This window comes from Macrosteles quadrilineatus, unplaced genomic scaffold (assembly GCF_028750875.1).
Source record: "Macrosteles quadrilineatus isolate MER2022 unplaced genomic scaffold, UCM_ALF_1.0 Scaffold_4__1_contigs__length_99947679, whole genome shotgun sequence".
Classification (NCBI taxonomy): domain Eukaryota; kingdom Metazoa; phylum Arthropoda; class Insecta; order Hemiptera; family Cicadellidae; genus Macrosteles; species Macrosteles quadrilineatus.
The window spans coordinates 52,270,657-52,297,020 of NW_026542597.1; the positions used below are offsets into that span (position 1 = coordinate 52,270,657).

Here is a 26,364-nt window from a genome sequence, read left to right on the forward strand (position 1 = left end):
CCCCAGGTGGCTCGGAGCGGCAAGTTTCACGGCAAAGCAGTCAGTCTTCCCTCGTAGTTGAAGGCGTAAGTAAGTGTGAAAGTGAGTGAGATGGCAAACAACAGAGCCGCCAAGTCTGGATTTGCCGCCGAGGCGCAGAGAAAAGTGAGTTATTTGTTTATAATGTGAATAATATTTATTTAATATAAAACCTAGTTTATTTTGCATTTTATGAGGCTGCTGTAATGACAAAGAAACAGACGGCTGGAAATCGGTCTCCAGTTTGCTATTGTTGCCCGTTTCTGTCACGCTTTTCGTTCAAATTGAGGAATTTCATATATCTTTGACTACTAAACTCGATTTTCAACGCTGCAATTAAATTTTGTTTGATAAAATGAACATGCGATGTACCCAAAAGTTTTGTTAACCATTTTACTTTTGAAATCCAGTAAAATTGTATAACTATTTCATGCTAGGCTATATCTATAGTACAGTATAGTAATCCGTGTATATATCTCTCCTTCATGATTATGTGTAGCCTATTATTAAAAAGTTAGTTAACTATTTTTGTATAAACTATAAACAGTGATTTAGACGATTGCATAAACTCAGTATCCCGAATTTTAAAAGCAATTCATTTGTACAGTTTTCAAATACGTCTAGAAAGCTACCTCACTCTAGGAATAAAAATATTCTCGTAAAACAGATGTCACTCATGTACCGGTAGGTCGTAGGTACTTCGTATGAATTCAGATGGTTTCATCATACTCTTAGATTTATAAACCGATTTTGTAATTATTTTTTTAGGTACAACTTTTCTAATGCACCTGACATGCAACAATTGGAATACCGTAGATCATAAGTCAGTCCACTATTGTGCCGCTTCTCATAGTCGGATAGCATCTCCCAATATTATAGACAACAAGCATTTGTCCACATCAGATGTCTCTCGGCCCGGTGGTGTAGTGTAGTGTAGGCGGCAGTGGGACCTGGGACCGGGCCACTCCCTCTGGTCTGCCAGACAAGGAGAATGTCTTGACGTTTTGTTTTGCGGCTGTTTAATTTGACCGAATTCCTCGCCCGACTCACAACAATAACAATAGCAGCGTCAACTAGGCAACCTGCTGTCTTGTGACACTTGTATGATCCGAAATAGCAAGTGGAAGTCAAACAATATTTTAGGAAAAGGAAGAAAGAAAAGTTGAAACTTGATGATGTAAATTAATATATTCATTGTTATCGGATGAAATAATTATTGATTTAACTCTAATTCAATTTTATTGATAGCAATTAGTAAACTTTTAAATCTTAAGTTGAAGTGAAGAAACCGTATCTGCAAACGATTAAACATAGGTTCTCTACTAATATAAATTTGTTTATTGTTTACGGCATCACAATATTTACTATGTATCCATTTGCATACATAGAGAGACGTGAATACTCTAAATTATACAAATTACTAATACATAGGCCATAATATATTCGTGTAAATAACAGTTGGAGAAATTTTATTTTAAACGTTCAGGCAATGATCATATTCATCCGTGCAAAAAGCTTACGTGTTAAAATACCTGTAGGTTACAGTACAATATATTTTTTCATCATCATTTGAGTCATTCACTCAGTTCTAGCCTATAGAAAACTAAATAAATAGGTCCACGTGTGCACTGATTGGCCAGCTTTTTACCAAGAATATCATATTTACGGTGTCTTATTAATAACTGCCATTATATACAAGAACAATTTAGGATATTTATGTCATTTTATTCCGGAAGTGATCAGTGATCGAGGCCTGAGCTCAGACCAAGTTCAAATCAAATGTCAGCTGTTATCAATGATACAGTCGCTTAGTTATCAGCTGGGCGGTACAGGGCGGATGACGTCATGCTGGTTATCGATTGCTCTCTCTCTTTCTCTCGTGACCCAATTTACCCTTCCCCGACAAACTGTGAGAGAATCATCTGTTTGTTATCTTAATTTGTGCGGGGTCCATCGATACTATTGATACTGTATTCAACTCGGGGTGAGCAGCACAGAAAACGTTATCTTAAACACCCAACCCAAAATATACACCGAGCGAAATGTCAAGCACCTCACACTATATTACTGTATATATAAGTGGTTAAGGAAGAAGTCATAAGAAACTAAATGGGGGGTTTCTATATCAGATTCATGCATTGGTGTAAGGTCTAATACTAGTAAAGTTTCAATACCCTTGCACCCATAGAACGGGTAAGGAACTGTTATAACAAAATTCAAATTCAATTTATTATCTCAAATTACAGTTTGAATACGGAATTTTGTTACATACAATACTGATTATGCATCACCGTATCATAATATGGCGATAACAATTGTCATTTAAACAAATTTAATTGATTTTAGTCTTACGATTTACAAATTTTAGGTCAGTGAACATTTTATGCCTTCTGCAATTCAATAATTTGTTTGTGGCATAGATCAGTTTACGACGATAACTTAATTTAGTACAGGCATTTTAGATTAAAGGTATTACAGAATGACAGGTACGCTACAATATTGCAGAATTTATTCGTAAAATGCATCCACTTACTCTTACAGCTTGAAAGCGTACATTTAAATCGAGGCGGGTGCAGATATCTTGTATGTTACGATAACTTAGTCCATGTGAGACAGAATATATTAACTGAAAATGGGAACAGACGCTTGAAATCTTTGCGATTGAATTCATGTCCAATCGTAACACATGAACAAAAATATTTTCTAAAATTTCAGAGGTTGATGCTTAAAGACGACTGGGGTTTTTATTCCCTTCACTTGGCTATCCTCAAATTGGTTTCTAGCCCTAGCCTACAACAGACCTGGACCTGACAAATATCTCATTATTCTAATGCTAGCCCAGGAGTCTATATAGATGTGGCAACGTCGCAGCAGAAAGAGAGGCTAGTATCAGAGAACAATGCTTGCTGACGATTGCGCGCTCAGCTTCAACAATCTGTTAGCTTCGTCAGCACTCAGCAAGGCACCGAGTCAGGCTTCCGGTAAAACCCAAGCTAGGACAAGAATACATAGTGTGCTACTTAGCTTCAATATGTGGTAAAAATAGTCATCTATCTTTATCACAATCTCAACATATCCTGGGTGTATTATCTCGTAGTAGTTATGTAAATTATTGGGAAAATGAGGTCTCTGACTTCGCATTTCGTTATCCAACAAGTTGAGGCGGAGTTGCATCTTAGTTTGTCAGGACCTATGTCATCGTAGTACTGCATGTACTTCACGTTGAATAAAGTTCACGTTTGAGAGTTTGATTACATTTTGACCCATCGATGTATAATAACTCCCGTTTGACCTATGACTAAACAACTGACACCGAAACCAGAACTCCTCCAGCGCTCCAGCTAATTTCGCTGTAGGGATGTGAGAGATGGTCCAGGAAACTTTGTAGCGAAGGAGGGGCACAATATTTCTTGTATAGGAAATAGACCGCAGTACATGTTTTCCAATAATTGCTTCATCCGAGGTCAATATCATACCTTTGACTATCGTAGCTTACGAAACAGTTTGTGAAAAGTAAACATTTATTTGACGTCAACATTTGATCGCCAGGGCTGTCTTGAACGTTAACTTCGTCATAAACTTGGAAGTTGAGCTCAGTATTAACCAAATCTGAGGAATTTGTTCATCTTCTTCAGAAAATGCCATGACGTAACTCAATCTCTTAGGCTGCATGACAACCACTCGGACTCGAACCAGTTATAAAATGCAAACGAGAAAGAGAAGAAACTTCCATCTCTGCACCTGAACGATACTACGGCACATAGCATCAATATGCAATATACATTATACATGTCATCAATCAATCACAGCCTGAGGTTCTTGTCGTCGTCAAGTCCCGAGGTTGAGATTCATGGGCGGGTTGTCCTTGGCACAAACCAGTTTCGTGTAGTCCTATTCCGCCCGAGTTTTATTTCGCCCGGAGCCTAATTACTCCCAATTCGCCCGTGGTCCCAGATTAACCCCTATAATCCTCAGCTCTACCTGCGTCAGGAGTCCTATTCCATCCACGGAGGACCCCACCCACCCCCGGATAATGTAGCTATATAAAAGCCCTCCCCTACCCATCACCCCTACCACTTTATAATCTGGAACTTTCCTTTGGGTTTGTTGGGCGTTGAAACGCTTCAACAGTTATCTATATTGATAAATGCTTACGACATAACAGATTAATAAAATTGACTGTCTATGAACTGTTAGTTACTGTACGGTAACTGTATGTTTCTGTACGGCAAACAGAAACATATGATAACACTGCAATCCAAGACATGGCCAAACAAAGGCCACTAGTTAGCTGCTTCTAGTGTTAAATTTCCAACTGCACACCTTTGAGTTTTCTTTATTATACAATGTAAATAATTCGCCTATTGGGTCTGATGATGATTGGAGTGTCGAATCAAACTCGATCACCATTTGCCATCTTTTATGTATATTTATCGTCTAGTGAGATAATAGTATAAGAGCACAAATATATATTTTAAGTGTTATTAGACGTTTTTTTCTTTTCGTATACAATGTAATATAGTAGTTTACGCAAGGAATACGTTAAGATAGTGTCGTTTACTTTATTTACGCAAGTTGCGTACACTACTTCAGTGTTACTGTATTTTGGAGTAGTGACAGTGTAAATGGACCAGTGTTATTAGACTATCTTTTTTTACTTTTCATATACAATGTAATGTAGTAGTTTATGCAAGGAATGCGTTAAGATAGTGTCGTTTACTCTTTTTACGCGAGTTGCGTACACTACTTTACCTACGACAATATTTTCTTATTAATAACCAGACAGGATGTGAATGAAGCGCGAGGGATGTTGACTTGGAATGTCCAAGCGTTGTCCGTGAGAAATAACAGGGGAGAAATAGCAGAGTTTCGCATTTTTCCAAGAGAGGGCGGTCATTCAGGATTCGTCATCGGTATGCTTCTTTTTTGGGGAGATGAGAGCTAAATCTCATTTCCATATGTGCCGTTGACTGTTACACATCGCGATGGAGTACACAACTACTAATAGAGGTGCGCTTAGTCTTATTGACAACGGGTATGGCTATTAAAAAACGCGAGAATAAATCTGGTGAAGTGATCTGGTGGTGTAGTAAATCGTTTAACGGAGGTTGTCTCGGAAAGGTGATTGTTAAGGAAGAAGATTATTCAAGATATTGTTTACATACCTTTGCCACGGTTATGCTGTCTTCTTGTCGAACCCTCTTCTTTGCGTTAGCAATAGCTTTTTTCGCTTCCAACTTTGCAACGTCCGGAATACACCGATGAGCTTCTTCCCTCAACACTACTTCTTCCTTAACGATCACCTTTCCGAGACAAGCTCCGTTAAACGATTTACTACACCACCAGATCACTTCACCAGATTTATTCTCGCGTTTTTTAATAGCCATACCCGTTGTCAATAAGACTAAGCGCACCTCTATTAGTAGTTGTGTACTCCATCGCGATGTGTAACAGTCAACGGCACATATGGAAATGAGATTTAGCTCTCATCTCCCCAAAAAAGAAGCATACCGATGACGAATCCTGAATGACCGCCCTCTCTTGGAAAAATGCGAAACTCTGCTATTTCTCCCCTGTTATTTCTCACGGACAACGCTTGGACATTCCAAGTCAACATCCCTCGCGCTTCATTCACATCCTGTCTGGTTATTAATAAGAAAATATTGTCGTAGGTAAAGTAGTGTACGCAACTCGCGTAAAAAGAGTAAACGACACTATCTTAACGCATTCCTTGCATAAACTACTACATTACATTGTATATGAAAAGTAAAAAAAGATAGTCTAATAACACTGGTCCATTTACACTGTCACTACTCCAAAATACAGTAACACTGAAGTAGTGTACGCAACTTGCGTAAATAAAGTAAACGACACTATCTTAACGTATTCCTTGCGTAAACTACTATATTACATTGTATACGAAAAGAAAAAAAACGTCTAATAACACTTAAAATATATATTTGTGCTCTTATACTATTATCTCACCAGACGATAAATTTACATAAAAGATAGCAAATGGTGATCGAGTCCGATTCGACACTCCAATCATCATCAAACCCAATAGGTGAATTATTTACATTGCATAATAAAGAAAACTCAAAGGTGTGCAGTTGGGTATTTAACACTAGAAGCCGCTAACTAGTGGCCTTTGTTTGGCCATGTCTTGGATTGCAGTGTTATCTATCATATGTTTCTGTTTGTCGTTAAACGCAATATTTTAAATAATTAAATTGCTTATTTGCACATTTTGGATAGGGAGACAAACATACAGTAACTAACAGCACATAGGTAGCAAATTTTATTAATCTGTTATGTCGTAAACATGTATCAATATCACTGTTGAAGCGTTTCAACGCAAAGGAAAGTTCCAGATTATAAAGATTTAACGTATCTTTACAACGGCTACATCAATAAGGGCATATGCCCCTTTATATTTTAATGCTTAAAACTTCGTGTTTAAACTTTACATTAAAATAACCGTGTAGTCGGAGGTGGATAACAGGGTGATGGGTAGGGGAGGGCTTTTACATAGTTGGGGGTTGGTGGGTGGGGTCCTCCGTGGATGGAATAGGACTCCTGACGCAGGTAGAGCTGAGGATTATAGGGGATAATCTGGGACCGCGGGCGAATTGGGAGTAATTAGGCTCCGGGCGAAATAAAACTCGGGCGGAATAGGACATAACCACCAGTTTATCCATGACTGACTTGGTTAAGGTAGGCGTGACGCTGTTATCAGCTCTTATCTCGTGACTTGAAGTCACTTAAGCTTGTAATTATTATTGGGGTTTTTATGGAAAGCTATAACAGAAATCACAAAAAATCTTAGTCGTACGTGCCAATAACTTTTATATAATCTGTTGTAGACCATTCCTCCTTTAGGGCTGATTTAGCTTCATTGGTTTCTCAGTTGTGGAAATCCCAGGACCTGTCTATAACAACAAAAACAAACACTATAACAAGTAGGCCTACTAAAGTTAATACAAATTTTCACCGCTGTTACGCCTTTAAATTACCAATAGATACCACTGGAAAATGAGTCAATTTCGAACTAAAATGAAGGAGCGTCTCGATCTTATACCACTTCATCTATGCTTAAACTACAAATACAAGCATAGGTCTAATTTGGGGTACGTAACTAGTACAAAGTTGATGAATTAGTTTCATAGTAGGCCTACCAGTCGTGGTCGATGGCTACTCTGGCAAATGGGTTTACTCTAGTCGAAACAATTAACTATACGTCTACTACTGTACCAAAATATAAAAAAAGTATGTTATAGTTGTACACGCCTTTTTACGATACGGTACAATGTTTGTAATTTTAGAGTACAACATTACTAACATTTTCTCGTAAAGGGTAACTTACACTGTAATAGACCGGTAGGTCTTTAGGAGAGACTTGTAGGATTACAATCGAGGTCTTGACCTCCAGTCTACTAGACCTTCTAGTAACGCGAGACGCTCTGCTCCGTTATGGTTCCTCAACTCACCTTCTCGGGTGTCTTCTACTTCACGCTAGTTAGCACCTGGTGGAAACATTAACACCTAGGCTTTAAGCTACCATTTAATCTTGGGTGTTGTACCCACCACAGGAAAATTTCTTTGAAGCTTCGACGACGTTGATCATTATGGTTTTGCGAAGGAAGTTAAAAACGTAAAACAATCGCCTGGGTCTTTATTTCTTTGGTTAAATACAGAAGAAGGTTAAAATACAGTACTTAGGTACTGTCCACTAAAATCTTGTAAGAAAACCACGGTTGAAAATCGAAATTCACGCAGGAAGTTTCTTTTCAATTTCATTATTTTTGTTAGTTGAGACCTAAATCGGTTTAGAAAACAACCATGAAGTCTCGATTCCATACAACAATCGTTGTCCACAATTAATAAACTCGTTAATCACTGGTATGTAATTCATTTTATTGCCTAATTAAAGTCGAGTTCGGAATCCATATAAAATAAAATTGTTCTACCTACCTTATACTAAACATTTAAAGAGCAGTTAACGCAACAATTTGTATTGCATTTCTTGACAAACACCTTCTCGTAGTAAATTAATTATAATTTAAAATTAAAATTTTTTAGTACACTATACAAAAAAAACATGAAATGTCTCACAATGTTTCGTGCCATAAGACGACCGAAGCCATCCGGTCTCCACAGACCACATTAGGAGATAATACTAATGGATACACTCGTCTGTCCCCAGATATCTAGCATTGTAGCCCACTAGGCTTTGGTTGCTGCGTTTACCTTTTAATATCTATAACATAGTTTTGACGTACAAATAATACAGATTAAACAACCTTCAAAATGATGGATAACCAACACGGATATCGCATTCAACATAACAAACTGTCCTTTGTGCAATCTTGCACTTGTACAATCAAGTTGGTGAAAACTAGTCATCTGAGAGTTAACCTATCCCATAAAAATGCCCCATCGAATATAATCTCTGTACCCCGATCTTGACAAGTGAGAAGTGAGCAATCCAAACGTAGAACAAGCAGTAACGATTGCAATGTTATCAGTTGAGGTAGAGTCATACAGTACAAGGTCACTGGTCGATTTGTTATCACCAACGAAGTGCTAATGTTTAACAGTCAATGCTGACTGCAGCGCCATAACTAGCAACTGACAAACACTTAGTGAGAGTATGTGATACAATGTAACCTGATACTGTATTAAGATGTATGTACGATGTACGGAAGTAAATAAGGGTCGTAAACTTATATCGCTTTCGCCGCTTGTAAACTTGGTCATTGTTGTAATAACGCAAAGATTGATATTGTCAACTGAAATATTAATTATGTTAGGGCGCTTTTACAATTAAAGTGTGGACGCCAGTTACCGTGAATAGGGCTAAATCGTGGAGTATTAGTTGTAAACGAAACGGTTGCAGAAAACATTATATTGTACATAATCGGACCTCGTAAAATATGGGTATGTAAACAAAATAAATTCGTTAACTAAGAACAAAAATTCCAACAATCAAAACCTAGTAAAAAATTATGCAGAAAAACAACATTCTCCATGTTTTGTTTTGACGTTTGAGTAAACATCATTAGTTTGATGAGTACGATGAAACGACAAAACAGATTGATATGTTTACTTGAGAGGTTATTGACCTAATAGCCACATTCCATTTGGGACCTCTGAAAATTCCTTCATCCACAGTATGTTTGTAAATAGACAATACACTTAAGAGGTCAATGGTCAGCAATAGACATTACCGGTAGGCCTACCTACTTCAAATATTATATTTCCACTTGAAATACCCCGGCTCCAAGCCCGACACCCACAAAGGGAACGAGGAACTAGCCATGTAGCCCATTCAGTCTGTATCATTAGAGCCATGTATAGCATAGATGAGGTTTACATTTCTGCGGTGTTGGCGGTACTGATAAAGGCTGCCTCGACATGGTGAAGTGAAGGCCACTCTGACCTTATAAGGCAAGGCTGAGCCTGGTTATAGTGACTCACAAGTCCAAACTGACCTCTTGCTGGCGAGGCGACCTACCTTGATGATGTTTTGGGACGTCCAGGTACAACGTTGACAATTCCCAAGTGGAGGTCAACGACACTATATGTGGGAGATTCTGTCGGTCTAGACGACCTACAGTTATTGATTACCGGTACACATGGGAGATGTATGCTTCTAGGTTCTAAGGCTACGTACACATGGGAGCGTTGTAACGCGCTTCAGATAGGCCTTGGCGTACACATGACAGCGTTGCAATTGCAACGCGCGTTTAAGCAATCGTCTCATGGCATGTCTCGGCATAGCCATAAAAGTCGAAAATGTAGTTTTTACTAACCTTTCTACTAACTTTTTTGTAAGGGAGTTGTACTATAGTTATAAAGAAAGAAAACTAAATCAAAATTCCCCGTTGGAGCTTAATTTAATATTTCAATTATAAAATATTAAATGAATGATGTTTTTCCCTTTGTGGACATCAAAATGAAAAAAGTAAAGCGATCCCGAGTAATTGTGTCCGAGGAAATTTCCTAAGAACACTTTTTACAGGAAAGTTTAGCTCGTATGTTTTTTTTATTTTTTACTCTTTAACCTAATCGAGTGAACGTCCTATGAACGTCAGCTTTTAAATACTAAAGCATGTTAATTGCTTATTTTAACGAAAGTTAAAGTCTGTCTAGCACCATTGACTTTAATAGCACCGTGTGAGAGCATTAGGGATTGGATTTCAACAGAAGAGAACATCGTAATTACCATAAGGTATTGTATAATAGTAGTACTCATTAAACATACATAAAACCTACTCCCCTCTACTCCAAAACGCGCGTTACAACGCTCCTATGTGTGTGTACGGCCCAATTAATGCCTTAGAACCTTCGTAACTCGAGGCGCGCTGCTAGCGCGTTGCACGGTGAACCTCTGAGGCGCGCGTTGGCCGAAGCACTGGCGCTGCATGTGTAATTGTGTGTAGCACTCATTTGATTGCTGTGTTTCTACCTAGGAGTCGCGTTGCAACGCTTCCATGTGTACAGGGTAAAGTCTAGAAATATTCAATGGCAATTCTACTTTATTTATTTGAGTTACCTTTTTGAACTAGGGATAAAGAAAGAAAATGTGTCTTGTTGTCCGAAAGATCAGGGGTTAGGTGGGAATACCAACTTTATACTGTCATATTTTTTTACATTTTCAAGGACACTTGGATGATAGATGTCAGAGTTTCCAAAACAATCACGAGTTGGTTTTTAAGTACTCATCGCAAATGATCAGAATTTCAAAAATCAAGCTCTGACTGGTTATAATCAGATACTAGGGCGTACACTTACCTAATAATTATCAGGTATCGAGGTATGGTATTCTATCACAAATTTTTCCATGCTAAAATTTCAAATGAACAGCTGTTAGAGGGCCAATTGACCAACTGTTAGTGTCCCAGTGATCTAATGCCTCCAGCTGATGCTTTTGACCATCTGTCTGTGGCAGAGTTCCCCTCTCTTGTAATCAGGTGCTTCCTATTTACCACTTACACTGTTTAATGCAACATATCCTCTCACTAGATTGTAACACTTTGCACTCGACTTGCAGTAACATGAGTTTTGGTTACATTACAATGTTCATGTCGTCAAAGCTAAAGCCTCTCAAGTCCAAGTGCTAAACGGAATCCCACTATCTTAAAGCCATATTGAACTATTTTTGTATGGAATGAAATTGAATAATGTGTTTAACTCATTCTTACTGATCTTCTTAGTGGAAACACTTTCCCTTTCAGTTAAAGAGTTTTCTCACTAGAAATTAAATCATGGTAAAGTTTATATTAAAACTGGCAGTTTTATGCTAAGGATTTGTTAAACTGAATTGATCCAGTAAGACGTGTGGGAAAGATACAATTATAACTTTATCAACTATGACGAAATTTCGGGTTGAGAGACAAAATCAGATTTTAAAGTACGTTATTGTCGCCTCACCTGAAATTCGGTCACACCTTAAATTTGTCCAGATAGCTTAGCCTACTATGAGATAGTCCAGGACTCTTAACGTGTTCGTTAATTAATTATCTTTTCGAGTTTATTGGCTCAGAATATTAATTACAACAATAATGCTTTCAACGTTAAGCTTACCTTCAACAAGTGCTCATCATAGCCACTCGAAAAATATGTGAAGCTAAATTTAGAATTTTGAATAACCTATGATGAATGCGATTAAGCCTAATTAATTGGAAACTTAACCTAAACGTGTTTCGTTCGTTATACTTGGTAATCACCAAAGTAAACGTGTCGGGAAAATTAGATATCTCTACGATGACGTAGGACCCTTGCCCCTACGACGCCGCTGACAACGCGGGAGCGGCTTACCCCGAACGTAGAAAATTATAATACTTAAAATAAAAATCGGGTTTTTACCCCTTGACGGGTTTTGGGCCGTTACACAACATCTAAACAAAGTCGGCTACATAATAGATAGTGCAATTTGAACATTGTAGGCTTCTTTTTGTTTCCGTGCAGTGGAGATTAATCATTATTTACTTTAAAGAGTTCTTTCTAGAAACATTAGATGTCCAAAATTTAGTCAAAATCTTTTTGCTGGATTTCAAAATATATATTACAGATAGACAGACAAACATAAGAGTAGGCCTATAGGATTTGCTGTATTTTAAAAATCAATGGATATTTAATATTACGAATGTAAACACAGGTGTCTCTGATTAATGGGGCAGTAACTTTCTGGAATGTTGATGAGGCATGAGTCAATGTGTGCTCAATATACTGTATTTTATCTTATCAAAGTGAATACATAAACACAACCAACATAGGCACCCAACATTCAACAATCTATCTATCTATCTATCTATCTATCTATCTATTCTATATTCTATTCTATATTCTATATTCTATACTATTATAAAGAAGAGGTGGTGTCTGTGTGTGTGTTTGTATGAGCTAATATCAAAAACTACTGAACCGACTATGCTCAAATTGCACACAAATGAAGCAACAGTTCCGAGGATACATATAGAACTATTCCCGCTTCGATATTGTCCTAGGGCTCTGCCCCATGGGCTTTCAAAAATCTGAGGTGAGAGATTTGAAAGTAAATATTGATTGATGGTATCCATGGTAACAACGAACAAACCTACTTGCAAAGTTTAAAAATGTAAACAAGCAGAACTAACTGTCAAATCTATATATTAATTTGAAACTGTTTTTCTTTGTGACAGCTAATTTGGGAGAACGGCTGGGCGTAGAAACTCGGTAGGGGTGTCTAAAGAAAGGTCTTGGTCTGTAGATGAGCCATCAAAAGAGAAACGTGGTAAATTCCCTCGGGGCTCTGCCCCAGAGGCCTTTAAATTCCCATCCCATGTTATTCTTATGGAGGAAAACAGGGTTTTTGTCACAGCTAATTTGAGAGAACGGCTGAGTGTAGAAACTTGGTAGGGGTGTCTAAAGAAAGGTGTTGGTCTGTAGGTGAGCCGTCAAAAGAGAAACGAGGTAAATTTCCTTGGGGCTCTGCCCCAGAGGCCTTTAAAGTTCACTCAGTAGTTTTGTTTACATTACGACCATATGGATAATTTTACACTACTTTTAATGAACCAGCTGTTAATATTAAAATTGTATTCAAAGGTCTACTGAAACTGTCAAATTAAATGTTTACACATTAAAACGAAACTGGGTTTTTTTATTTCACGATTCTGAATCAACCACTTGACGGATTTTCATGATTTTTGTGTTGAAAGAGACAATTTTGAGAACTAGGGAATATCGAAGCCATAATTTTAGTTTAGGGTCCCAGTTTTTTAAGTCTAGCAGCCGACGGACGAGTTAAAGTCGTTTGACTGGTGGTTTAGGTTTAACTAACAGCTGGATTCTAACTGTCATTGAAATGTTTATGTCACAAGATGTTTGTATACAAAACTATTGATCCAGAGTTTACCTACACACTATTTCACTTTAAAATGCAGTTTATTACCTACCGTAAAAGATCTATGTTATCAGGAGATTATGTAATTTTGAACTTAACATTTTAAACGTATAATCAAGTTTTGTTATAAATGCAATCCGTCTTAAGTATAAGTGCTCAATCCTTTAAGATATAAGTGGTTTACGTGTTGATACATCTTTTTCTAGATTTTTGAATATAAGTATGACTGCATACAGTACACATGAAAATGTCAACTGGTGTAGTAGGTCTCCAGAAAACTGACCAGTAAGCTGCAGGGTGTCAGTAGAAACCAAAATCGATTAATACCATATCATAACCATCCCAGTAGTACTGATGATTCAGAAACTTGATAAAGGGGTACATTCCAAAAGTCTCAGATCTCGGATGGGCTGGGCAGGCTTTGCATGGCGGAGAGAAGATACTTCAACTTTTAAAAATGTATTCCAAGGAGTACTAACTTACAAGGTAGAAGACCACTTGGAAGACCAAGTAATGAAAGACATCTTCAGACTGGTATCTTCCTTAGAAATGGCAAGGGATAGAAGAGAACGGGAGGCCAGGATCATTTTAGAGGTTTCAGTGGCCAAGGTGGTAAAATAAGGTAGGTAAGTGATAGTAGGCCTATGCAGTGGAAGGTGGTATGTAGCTGCTGTAATGAAAGCAGTGTGTGTGAATCGGCCACCAAGTTGTAAACTAGCTGTTCTGAATCATATACAGTTTTAATAGACTACTCGATTCCCGTACGTAGGACGGGCCAAACCGCTCGTTATTTATGATTTTAATTGATTCTCCACTGCATGGCAAGTTTTTTTATAGTTTCAACAAAATGATGAATTTATGATACGTTTTAAATGTTTTGTTCAGGATCCATGCTTTATTGCTCTTAAAAATTTGAAATTATGAAATCTGTGCAACCTACTAATTTTAAAGGAACATAAATTATTCCTTATCGGGCTAGCTTATATACATTGTAAGGTTCAAGAATATTATTGAATTCAAGAAAGAAGACCAGAAATTCATTTTTTGGTATAAAAGTTTTCGATAATCGGGTTGAAAATTGTGTCATAGATAGGTACGTTAAGAATGAGAGCTGTGTTCAAGTTTTGTAATAGACTAACTACGGAGTATGTTTCATCTATGGTTTTGGTGAAGTAGGTAAATTAATGTCAATTCAGGTATTTAAAAAAAATGTGTACAGGGTTTTTACTTTGAAGTACACATCTAGCTAGGTCGAACAACGCATCTAAACCTCACTACATACATACAAAACATTCGGAAACACAACAGTGCCATCACATTTTATCGCATTTGCAAAATTTGTTACCAAGGCTGGACTAGGTTATGGATTTGGTTCCGCAAATGTTCAAGATTTGTGGTCAAATTTCCTACAATTATGGTTCATTCCATCCACGAAATACATGCACAGCTTTATGTGATCGATATGGCCATTGCAAAACTACCCCATAAGTTAATCAGTTAGCAAGTAAGTACAGGTTGATTAAATACATGGGTCGATGTGGCAAGAGAAGGAATTAAAATCGCTTGGATCGAAGTAAGAATGTTACTGCTTTCTGGAGAATCAGATATTTTTATCAAATAAAAAAAATTTCATATGCCTCCCGCTGATAAAATTCAGGATTTTTATGACCAAAGATGGTGATTCACTTATACAATCCAAAATATGATCTGAATGATTTTCCCAAAACAGATAGAACCAGTCATTTTAGTAATATTGACTCTTTCCGTCAGATGACAGACCAATCATATGAATTCCTTTCCCCATATAGTGAAAGATGCTTTAACATGAACAAAAGTCTATATATTAATTTGAAACTGTTTTTCTTTGTGACAGCTATTTTGAGAGAACGGCTGGGCGTAGAAACTCGGTAGAGGTGTCTAAAGAAAGGTCCTGGTCTGTAGATGAGCCATCAAAAGAGAAACATGGAGAATTCCCTCGGGGCTCTGCCCCCGTGGCCTTTAAATTCCCATCCCATGTTATTCTTATGGAGGAAAACGAGGTTTTTGTCACAGCTAATTTGAGAGAACGGCTGGGCGTAGAAACTTGGTAGGGGTGTCTAAAGAAAGGTATTGGTCTGTAGGTGAGCCCTCAAAAGAGAAACGATCTAAATTTCCTTGGGGCTCTGCCCCAGAGGCCTTTAAAGTTCACTCTGCAATTTTGTTTACATTTCCACCATATGATAATTTTACACTACTTTAAATGAACCAGCTGTTAATATTAAAATTGTTAAATGGATTCTCCACTGCATGGCAAGTTTTTTATAGTTTCAACAAAATGATGAATTTATGATACATTTGAAATGTTTTTTTCAAAAATCTATGTTTTATTGCTCTTAGAAAATTTTAAATTATGAAATAAGTGTGACTTATCAATTTCAAAGGAACATATAACTATTTCTTATCGGGTTAGCTTATAAATATTGTAAGGTTGGCACTTGCCTTTTTTTCCTACTTTCAATCACCATTTATTTTTAAATTCAAGAAAGAACACCTGAGATTCATTTATTGGTATAGCAGTTTTTGATAATCGGGTTAAAAATTGTGTCATAGATGAGTACGTTGAGGATGAGAGCTGTGTTCAAGTTTTGGAATAGACTAACTACGGAGTCTATGGTTTTGGTAAAGTAGGTGAACTAATGTAAATTCAGGTATTTAAAAAAAAATGTACACAGTTTTTACTTTGATGTACACGTGTAGCTAGGTTGAACAATGTCATCACATCTCATCGCATTTGCATAATTTGTTACCAATGCTGGACTAGGTTATGGATTTGGTTCCGCAAATATGTTCAAGATTTGTGATAAAATTTCCTACAATTATGGTTCATTCCAATCCACGAAATACAAAAAAGTTTTTGAAGATTGTGAGCTCAACTGTGCGGCATGAGATGGAAAATCTGAAGGATAAGATCGAATCAGGCGCAGGTGGAGTAAGCTAGGATCTCTGAAGAAGATATCCTGCAGCTCTGAAGAAGGATTCCCCAACCGTTCCAAGAGTTACGGTGCCAAAGGTCACAGGCGTGAAAGGCCTTGTGCTTCCACCGCCTAAGATTGTAACAGTGAAGAGTGACAACCAGGAGAGCGCCAAAGTTCTAAGCACTCTTAAGAGGTTAGTGAAACCGCAGAAAATAGGATTAAAGGTTAGAAGAATAGTTAACATTCGGAATGGAGTAATCGTGGAAGCAGAGAACGAAGAAGGAATAGACAATCTGATGAAAGAGAAATCTCTAGCGGATGCAGGTTTAAAAGTTGAGAAGCCGACAAAAAGAAGAGACCCGTCATAATGATTTATGACGTGAACGCTGAGCTGACAGAAAACGAGGTTAAGGAAGAAGTCTTCAACAGAAATATGCAAGGTAGTGAAATTGAGCAGGGACAATTCATTCAGGAGTTTAAGGTGCGACATAAGTACAAAGACGTTAAATCAGCTGGGAAGAAGAATCACATCGTGGTGGAGTGCTCTGTGAGAGTACGAAACTGGCTGCGAAGGCAGGACAAGATATTTGTAGAATGGCAATGCTGTAGGGTTAAGGACTACGTAGACATAGCCAGATGCTTTAAGTGCCAAAGGTTCCGCCACGTAGCGAAGCATTGTACTGCGACAACGCCTAGCTGCCCATACTGCGCTGGTGAGCATGACTACAAGGAGTGCCCTAATAAGAAAAAGAAAGAAGCAGTCTGTTGTGCCAACTGCAAAAGAGAAAATCGAGGTGATTTGAAGCACGATGCAGGGTCAAGAAAGTGTCCTGCTTATGAAAAGGCAGTGAAGAGGAACAACGAGAAGATTGATTATGGATCTCCGTCAAGTGGTGCGCCTGGTGTTCTATTCTGTAAATGAAAAACCAAGTTGTAAGTGGAATTTTCCATATCTCTTAGAAATGTAGTTTTATCGCTGTGACATCCAGTTCACATCCGTTCCCACAGGAACTTCACAAATATCTGTTACTGAATTTGTGTTAGTCCATAAGATATTTCTTGATTTATAAATATAGATTTTTAATTAAAGACTTGAACCATCACAAACTATAAAAATTAAATATGTATCCATAGAGACGAATCATCCAGCTTTGATACCCCAATTGATTTGATTTATAGTAATGAGTCTTTCTATCGTTTTTGTGCTGGTCGGTTTGGTAGTAGGATTTGGGGTATATTGGACATTAAGCAAATTATTTACGTTACCTCCTCCTCCTCAGCCTGTGTTTTTTCCAGTAGTAGCCATCCCTGAGCCGGCCCCTGCTGGCTAAATTATATGTGCTTTCCAAGAACTAACAACTGACTTTACCAGGCGATCCTTTAATAAGCTGATTTGCTCACCAATGGGTTGTGTGCGGGATGGAGTTGTGATCTTAGTAAATGTGAGAGCCTGGCCTTCTCCCACTGTATATCGGCAGATCTGACAAGTGAAAGGAATATGACGGCGGGAGTTGCTGTGAAATTCAGAGAGGTTTGGCAGGCCTACCAAGAGTGACTACTGTGATGAACATTTGGTTTACCAGAAAACCAACGGATCCTCTGTCTACGGCTTAGTGACGAAACCAAAATACTATGATAAACCAAAAACATAAGTGTAAAATGCTGCTTTCCAAGAACTAACAACTGACTTTACCAGGCGATCCTTTAATAAGCTGAATTGCTCACCAATGGGTTGTGTGCGGGATGGAGTACTACTGGAACAATTTGCTGCCAACATAGTCAACATTCAACGGGAACAATACAGGGAATTGAAAAGATTTCAAATGGAGACAAAATAAACATTTTGATTAAGGACTTATGTGTTTTTATTGTGCATGGTATTTAGACCTAGGCAACGTCAGATTTTGCTGCTAGTATACTATAAAATAATGGTGCTGTTTGATGGTCTATAAAACTGCTACCATAGACAAAAGAATTATACTTGGTCCCTGGTAACTAAAACCGGTTTCTTTACACTCACAAATACATTAGGTCAATTAATAAATATATTAAGGGTGTATATTTTGTGTATTTTATATTTTAACCTTACCATAATTTTAGGAAAAACTGTAATTATTAACTTCAATTCCTTGATGCATTCACGGATAGTAATAATTCTCGAAATCCCTTGAGGATATGTTATACCACGATATTTCAACGTGAATATGTTTGTTTTAGATCAACAGCAAGTACAGTGAAGAACTAGCACAGGAATGTTTAGAATGGATCAGAGCAATCACAAACGAAGACTTCAACATCAGTGGAGACGCAGACAACTTTTACGAGACATTAAGAGATGGCCAACTGTTGTGTAGGTGAGTTGTTTTACAAATAGGCCAATGACAAGTGTTTTATATCTGCTTTATGTGTTATAAATTTGTAGTGCGAATAATGTTACGAGCGTTAAGGTGAATGCATGATAATTACACATAGAGCCAGGCTATGTTGGCTAAATTAACAAACATTTAAATTATGAAAGACAAAATAAAATATTTTGCCCCCGTGATGCAAAGATTAATGATTTTAAAAAGGGAGACAAGTTTGTGTTAATCTAATGGACTTAGTAACCATCAAATTAGATCCCTAGAATAACGTCCCCAGTTTTTGGCTGCACTGACCAATCATTAATTTTAGCAGATGTTATTATTAGTAGCTACTGGGGGCATTTTTTATTATAATTTGTATAAATGTTTTCTGTCCCCGATAAACTTTTAAGCCCCTGTAACACAGAGCTGGGTTTTCACAGCTAGTAAGAAGCAGCTAGAACCAGCATCGTGTGACTGATCCTCCAGCGGCTAGAAACACTTGCATGAGCTGGTACCTCCAGCCACTAAAAGGTTTAAAAAAAGTTAAATATTTCATGCACTTGAAGAGTCTGTGACGTAATTTTCCTGGCGGACGACAAGTGGGAAATTACGCCACCGGTAACAAAACGAGGATCCCAGGATTCGCCCTAGTCTGGTCGCGGGGAGTTTCCCAGGAGTCGATAGTGATTCGGATAGCCTAAGTTTGATAGCCCTGGTTGTCAGAGCTCGAGACGAACGTTGCGGGTTACTAAACACCCTACTCGAAATCACCACTCTAGCCTAGGGCTTGAGGGGAAATAAATAATTTTGACTTGACTCTGTGGGCAAATATCTAAATGACACACTACTAGCTAACTTAACAAATCAACAAGTAAGCTAAGTAGGCACTCCGCTTACCTACGGAGTTACGTCGTCAACCTGAAACAAACAAGGTTAGTACAAGATAGGCCTAACCTAGCCTAACTCCCACAGAGTCTGAATTTACTAGACAAGAAAACGAGTTGGCTTAAGTTGTCCAAGTGAGACACGAAACGAGAGAAAAACTGAAACTAAAAATAAAACTGCTTCAAGAGCTGATACGAAAAAAGAAAAACTAAAACTTCAACTTCCCCACGTGTTCAACTTAAGCAAACTTCTGCAATAATTATCAAGCAGAAACCTGTCTGCTGGGGCCAACTTCGGGGCGTTCGGGAACTTTATAAAGGGGTTTAAGAATTTAAAAAGAAAGTCCCAGATATGGATTACGAAACGTTAATCGAAATGATCTGTCACCAACTCCGATACTTTAATTAAATGAGTTGGTTAAAGCGTATGACGAGGTCTGCGAATCAGGCCTAGCCTAGGAACTTCGACAAAGTTCTGCCGAAACACAAGTGACAAAAGAAAAACCTAAGTTGTCTTAGTTTTACACAACTTACCAAACGAAGTAATACTACTGTAAAACACTTTTAGCACACTCGATGCACCACGAACTTAATGTAGGCGCACTTTTAAGCGACGAACGAAAAAGAACAAAACTCTTCAAATCGAAGACGAAAAGACGTATTAGCGAATCCTTCAAAAGCCGGGAATACGAATGAACAAAACTTCACAAAACTTCTTCTTACTTCACCTTCGTCTCAGAATCGAGACGAAAGTTAAAACGATTCCTGATTGGTCAACGAGTTACCGAAACAAAAAAAAAACTGGCAGCGAAGGCAGGCGCATGGCAGCTTTAACAGGCTTACAGCCGCGTACCGCTCAAAGGTGACCTCGCTGCTCATCTTCTCTCCCGTAGCCCGGCCTCAGACGCAGTCGAACAGCCAAACAACCAAACTGACACCAACGTCGTCTGCGGTCTTGGAATTGGAGGTTAGGTACGACGTCAGTTTAGTGTCGCGACTAGGCTTACTCAACAGCTTATGTTTAGCTGTTTAATGTTCGTGGTCTAGATCGTTATATTTTTACCCCCTACCCATTTGACTCGTTACAAGTCACTAGCTGGTCTCGTGACCACCAAGTCTCTAGCACCATTCCAGCGTCTGACTGGAGCCAATAGTATCGTTCTAGTTGTAGTTCTTGCAATAAGGAGAACAAATTTAAATTAATTGATTAATTTAAATAAATTAATCAAAATCTAAATTTTGAACTTCATGTTTAAAAAACATATTTTTAGGTACGTATTTTCATAATTTTTTCGTTGTAAATACATCTCACCTCTAAAAGCTAAGTGAATGTGATTTTTGGTAATATATAGAGAGTAAGTGTTAACATGTACAACTTTTGTGATGTGATAGGCCTACAAAAGCTTATTTGTTTTTGTTAACTTATAAGCTCGTAGTAGGTACAAAATCATAGTGTTTACATTTTAACATTTCAATTTCTTTACTTCAACAATGGCTGATCATAGACAAAACATATCGTCTAATGTCAACAGGTGACATTGACATTATTTATGTTTTAGCTACACACACGGTGCCAATCACAACACCAGACTTGTAGCGGTAGTTCCTAGCTCAGTCTGACAGGACTTTGCAGTGAGAACTAGCTGTTAGCCCACGTGTGACAAGGGCTTTAAATAACATAACTTGCCATCACCAATAATGAACTAAGTCGATCAGATGGTCAGAGCTGGTGTGTCATTGTACTTTTGTTTTTAGTGCTACTGCTAATTTTGTGTGTGTGAGAACTTTCTTTATTTGCCTTGTCCAATTGCTCTGTTCATGTAGGGCTCTTAAAATTATAAAGCTGGGTTTTCCTAGGCGCAGCAGCGGAGAGCGGAGAGAGGAACGCGGAGAGCGGAAAAGAGATTAACGTGGTGTTCCGCTCTGCTTCTAGGAAAACAGTAACATTAAATTACCTAAGACAGGTGGAGTTCGCTCTACGCGTTCCTCTCTCCGCTCTCCACTTCCGCGCCTAGGAAAACCCGGCTTAAATGTAAATAATGAATCACCTAAAATGTTATTTTTTTTGTACCAGTAACCCCGGTTGTTAGAAAAGCCACATGGCCCTAACTTTGGCCTGATTCAATAAAAAGTAATTCACTTCAGTCAAAGAACCAATGTACACAAGCTGTGACAGTTTACCATACTCTTAACATTTCTCACAATTCATCACCCTTGTTTCAGATTGGTCAACATAATGAAAGCCGGTTCCGTAAAGAAGATAAACAACAGCACAATGGCATTCAAGTGTATGGAGAACATCAACAACTTCCTGGAGGTGGCACGACAGATGGGCGTCCCTGCGCAGGAGACGTTCCAGACAGTCGACCTGTGGGAGCGACAAAACCTCAACTCTGTAGTCATCTGTCTGCAGTCACTAGGCAGAAAGGTGAGTCCTCTAACAACTACTTATAGAGCCTGGAACCATTTTACACATTACTTCAGGCTAGGCCTAGCTAGAGGGTAGCAGCTCAAAGCCATTGGCGATTGGTGGTCACCAAAACAGGGAACTCGGGGATCGAAGCAAGCTTCCTTGAGTGCAACAGTGAAAAAGAGTCTAAAATGAATGAAAAACCTTTAGTAAAATTGGATCTGTATCACACATGTCAACCAATTAAAAAAAATCCATCAATTTAAATATCACGCAAAATCTTCAATTAATTGTGTGTAGATAAATGTTTATGAAACTAGTGAACTGTTAAATGTTTAACGAAAATGTTAATAAGTGAGGTGATTATCGTTGTCACTCAATAATCCGCCTGTTAAGAATTCCACACACTGTAATGCACAGTGCTAAATGAGTTGTGACTGTCAGCTAATGTACGGTTCTTGAACATTTCTTATATTCATATCCAATTGACAGTTTCTTTATTTTTTTTCAAATAGTGCCTGAACGGATTTAAGGATACAATACTCAAGAGATATGTTGTAAGGCAATATACGTTAACTTTTCATCACTAAATGGTTCAATTTTGTACCATTTCGGCCACCTGTACTGTCTTTATCACCTGCAATCGCCACTGGCTTATTTATACCTTAGCAACTTCTCTGTCTATAGATAATTGTTTAGAACAAGTCTATGGGAACAGGCATTAGAGTTTTTATTAAGGGGAAAATGCAATACTGCTAGTGTTGGATTATCAACTTTTAACAGTATTAACCTTTACACAAACATTCAGAGTAAAGTTTAGAGACTATGCATGAAAACGTTGTAAAAACCTTGATTGAAAAAGAAACTGGTGCCACTCTGAAATGCACTTAAAGCTGGTATCACATTTTCTATTAGCTGTTACACCGCTTCCATCTCAGGGCTGGGGAAGTTCCTTTGTGACGTTCTGTTATCAACATTTCCTACAGTAGTTTTTTTTTTCAGTCAATTTAAAAGTACAAAATAATCCTAATAAACAATAAAACTTTGCAGGGCTCAAACTACGGACAACCCAGCATTGGACCCAAGGAAGCAGAGAAGAACGTTCGCAACTTCACCGAGGAACAATTGAAAGCTGGCCAAGGAGTGATCAGTCTACAGTACGGCAGCAACAAGGGAGCAAACCAGAGCGGAATCAACTTCGGCAACACAAGACACATGTAAACATCTCACTGTGTAAATACGTGGTTATGTGAAAGACTATCAGTACCCGTACTGTTTTATATTTATATTATTTATTTTATATCTTCCGTAGAAACTGTAATCCGACAATCTCTGTTACATCCGCCACCGCCAGTAACTGTGTACCCACTAGTATTACGTATACATTCCAGTTCTATTTGTGTAGATATTTGTCAATTTGTTAAACTTGTAGTAATTGAGAAAGAGGTGCTAAAAATCTATGAATGTTGGAATTGTTCGAGCCTTCGATAGTATAGTGACTTAATAATAGTTTTATTATGAATATATTTACTGAATAAAGTTATTTTAATACTGTAACTGGTGATTTACTTCCTGTTGCCTTTTATGAGTTAACCAGAGTGCAACATGGTTCACTGGATTGAGAGGAACACTCATACAACTTGGAAAATATAACCATTTAACTCAACTTCTTATGCAAAGAGACGTAGCTGGGAAGCTGAGTGGTTTTATTGATGGCCTAGCAATTATAAGCTGGTTTGATTGTTACAAATGTCAGTAGCTTTTGAAGGTAACAGAGCACAGCTGCCAACTGTCTTTTGGGCTTTTGATAAATTAATCATCCTGGCTATAGAAACAGCTCAGCTCAACCCGGGATCCCAGCAAGTTTTTAATACCATGAAATCCTGGGATTAGTATCTTATAATCTTGGGATTAAGGGGATTGCAAAACCTATATTCTTTTATCAATTTGTTAAATTGAGAAGATTTACTTGTTATAAAACGCAAAGAACGCAATCGATAAGGCAAACATGACGTGGCAATTGGTAATTGAAGTATCATTTTCTTAATAATATCGAAAGCCTAAACACATTTACTATTGTCCGCGAGAGTTAAAAAGTCCCTTGAGCAAGGTCCACATGAAGGTGTGTTTGGAGGTAATCAATCGCACACTATTTGCAGGCATTAAACATGAGGGTGCCTCACCTCGCAATATACTGTATGTATCTGTAAACATCATTACTCATATATTTGTTTTGGTGAGTGGGTGGTCAAGTCGTTTTTATCAGTGCAGTATCCTGTATCTTATGCTTGCGCAGTGGGTTCTGTTTTGAATTGTACGTGGCTTGCCGTTATGGAAAAACTAAAGCTGTGTTTCCTATAAGAAACAGAGGTTCGACTAAACATTGTGGAGAAAGGGATTTAATTAGACAGATGATTGAGTGATGTTACAATAATAAGTGTAAAGACAAAAAGTTATTAGTGCCGATAGAAAAAAAAAAAAAACAGAAATGCAAACAATTGCAATGTTACATGGGAAACTATTAAATAAATTAGGAAAGCTAGTAAAAAAACTCCTAATGAAAAACTGAGAACACCTGGGAAAAAGCAAGAGGGCTGTCCTCCATAATGTAAGATAGGTTTGATAGGCGTGTAATTGTAGATATAATGCGCTAATTTTACACGAACAAAGAAATTGTTTGTAAAATTCTGTTACCGGTTTTGAGGGAAAGAATAAATTTTAAATGGAGAGAATTTAGCACTTGGGAGCAAAAGAGGAATATTTTGTATCCAAACAAATAATTTAGAAGTTAAATGTTCAAGAAATGCAGAAGATTATTTATTACCTGATAGCTGAACGTGTCAAGCCGTTAGTCGTTGGATTGTCGTAAACGTTGGGTCAAACAAAGGGGTTTTCCAAGGTTTATTTTATAAGACAAACAGTGTCAAGAGAGACTGCCATGGGCAAACAACATATTTAATTTTTCAAAAAAAATGTTACAAATAAAATTTCAAACTTTGTGAAATAATGTGTATAAAATACTATATTCAAATATACTCTTAAGATTCTTGGTACTTTAAACTTTTGTTAAATGGAGAAATTATAGAAAAAGTCATTTTACACAGCTTTTTGTTGCTAGTTGGTTCAAATTAGATGTTCTCAAAAATGCAAAAAAATTATAGCGCTGCTGATTAATAGTGCTAGTTGGTAAACCTTATAACTTGTTAATGCTATTTAATATCATAGAAACAACTCGTGTACTTAAAACAGGTGATAAAATTCTTTTATTCCTTTTTATACCTGTCATACGTAGCGTCTTCCGGGCGCATTTGCCGTCGCGGAAATTATGTTCAAGATGGACACCATCCAAGACGGGACAGTTTCATCTGATGTTCCAGGTACACAGGAAGTATGAAGATACAATTTTTAGTTACTATCGAATGTTGGTTGCTTCTTTGGACGACTAAATAAATAAATATCGTAATGATCACTCCAAAGGTGTTCCAGTTGTTCTGACAGTGCTCATGCGGCAAATGCGTCCCGCTGGCGCTGGCGCTCCGTATGACGGGGTCCCGCCTCATGTGCACCGCATTGCTAGCGCGACCGTCAGCGTTGGCTGCGCTCAGCGTCCGGCTAACGCCGACGGCATTAGCGTCCGTATGACATGCTCCATAAGAACCCCATTGCCGGTTTGGAGCGACTTTAACGCGACGGCATCTGCGCGGTGGCAATAGCGCTCGTATGACATGGACCTAACGTGACAGGGTCCTGCGTCACGTGCGCCGCATCGCTAGCGCGACCGTCCGTGTTGGCTGCACTCAGCGTCCGGCTAACGCGGACTCGCCGACGGCATTAGCGTCCGTATGAGATGCTCCATAAGAACCCCATTGCCGGGTTGGAGCGACTTTAACGCGACGGCATCTATGATCCAAATATGAGTGAAGGATGAGTGGCACGATCTTGTTGACTAAGGCCGACATGTTCCTTAGACACAGCTGTTAATTAATAGCCCATACAGCTAATGGCAACTAAGGGACCTACAGTTTATAGTGGAATCCGAACCACATTTTTTCCTTGTAATTTACGAATTGGTCTAATTATCAGGATAGTACTGTGGATAGTCGTGGATAATCCACACCAGGGAGCATCGCATCCACAGAGCATCCCTATAAATATCCACAATTCGTGACCTCCTAGTAGCTGGATTACAGGACGACGCCACCCGTCCCAGTCCATTAATTAAGTCCAGAATATTAAGGATTGCCCTACTGTAGAGCTATATTGATGGTAAAGCCAAGGAGAGTTGGTATCTTTCCATTTTAAAAGCTAAGTTTGTTTCCGAGGGGCAATTTTTATCCTCGGTATGAAAATATGTCCCCAATCACTTGGT

At 38.1% G+C, this 26,364-nt stretch overlaps 1 protein-coding gene across 1 annotated transcript; it reads left to right on the top strand.

Annotated features, from left to right (window-relative positions):
* Positions 1 to 23,552, top strand: LOC128993278 (myophilin). The gene is made up of 4 exons (XM_054417069.1): positions 1 to 144; positions 18,574 to 18,710; positions 21,809 to 22,013; positions 23,046 to 23,552. Exons 1-4 carry the CDS (start codon positions 91 to 93, stop codon positions 23,214 to 23,216), a joined length of 567 nt encoding a protein of 188 aa, XP_054273044.1. The 5' UTR covers positions 1 to 90; the 3' UTR covers positions 23,217 to 23,552.
* Positions 23,553 to 26,364: the final 2,812 nt, after the last annotated feature.

Coding starts and splice junctions, on each gene's coding strand:
- LOC128993278 (XM_054417069.1), top strand. CDS start 91: ATGGCAAACAACAGAGCCGCCAAGTCTGGATTTGCCGCCGAGGCGCAG. Junction 145..18,573: donor CCGCCGAGGCGCAGAGAAAA/GTGAGTTATTTG, acceptor TGTTTGTTTTAG/ATCAACAGCAAGTACAGTGA. Junction 18,711..21,808: donor GATGGCCAACTGTTGTGTAG/GTGAGTTGTTTT, acceptor CCCTTGTTTCAG/ATTGGTCAACATAATGAAAG.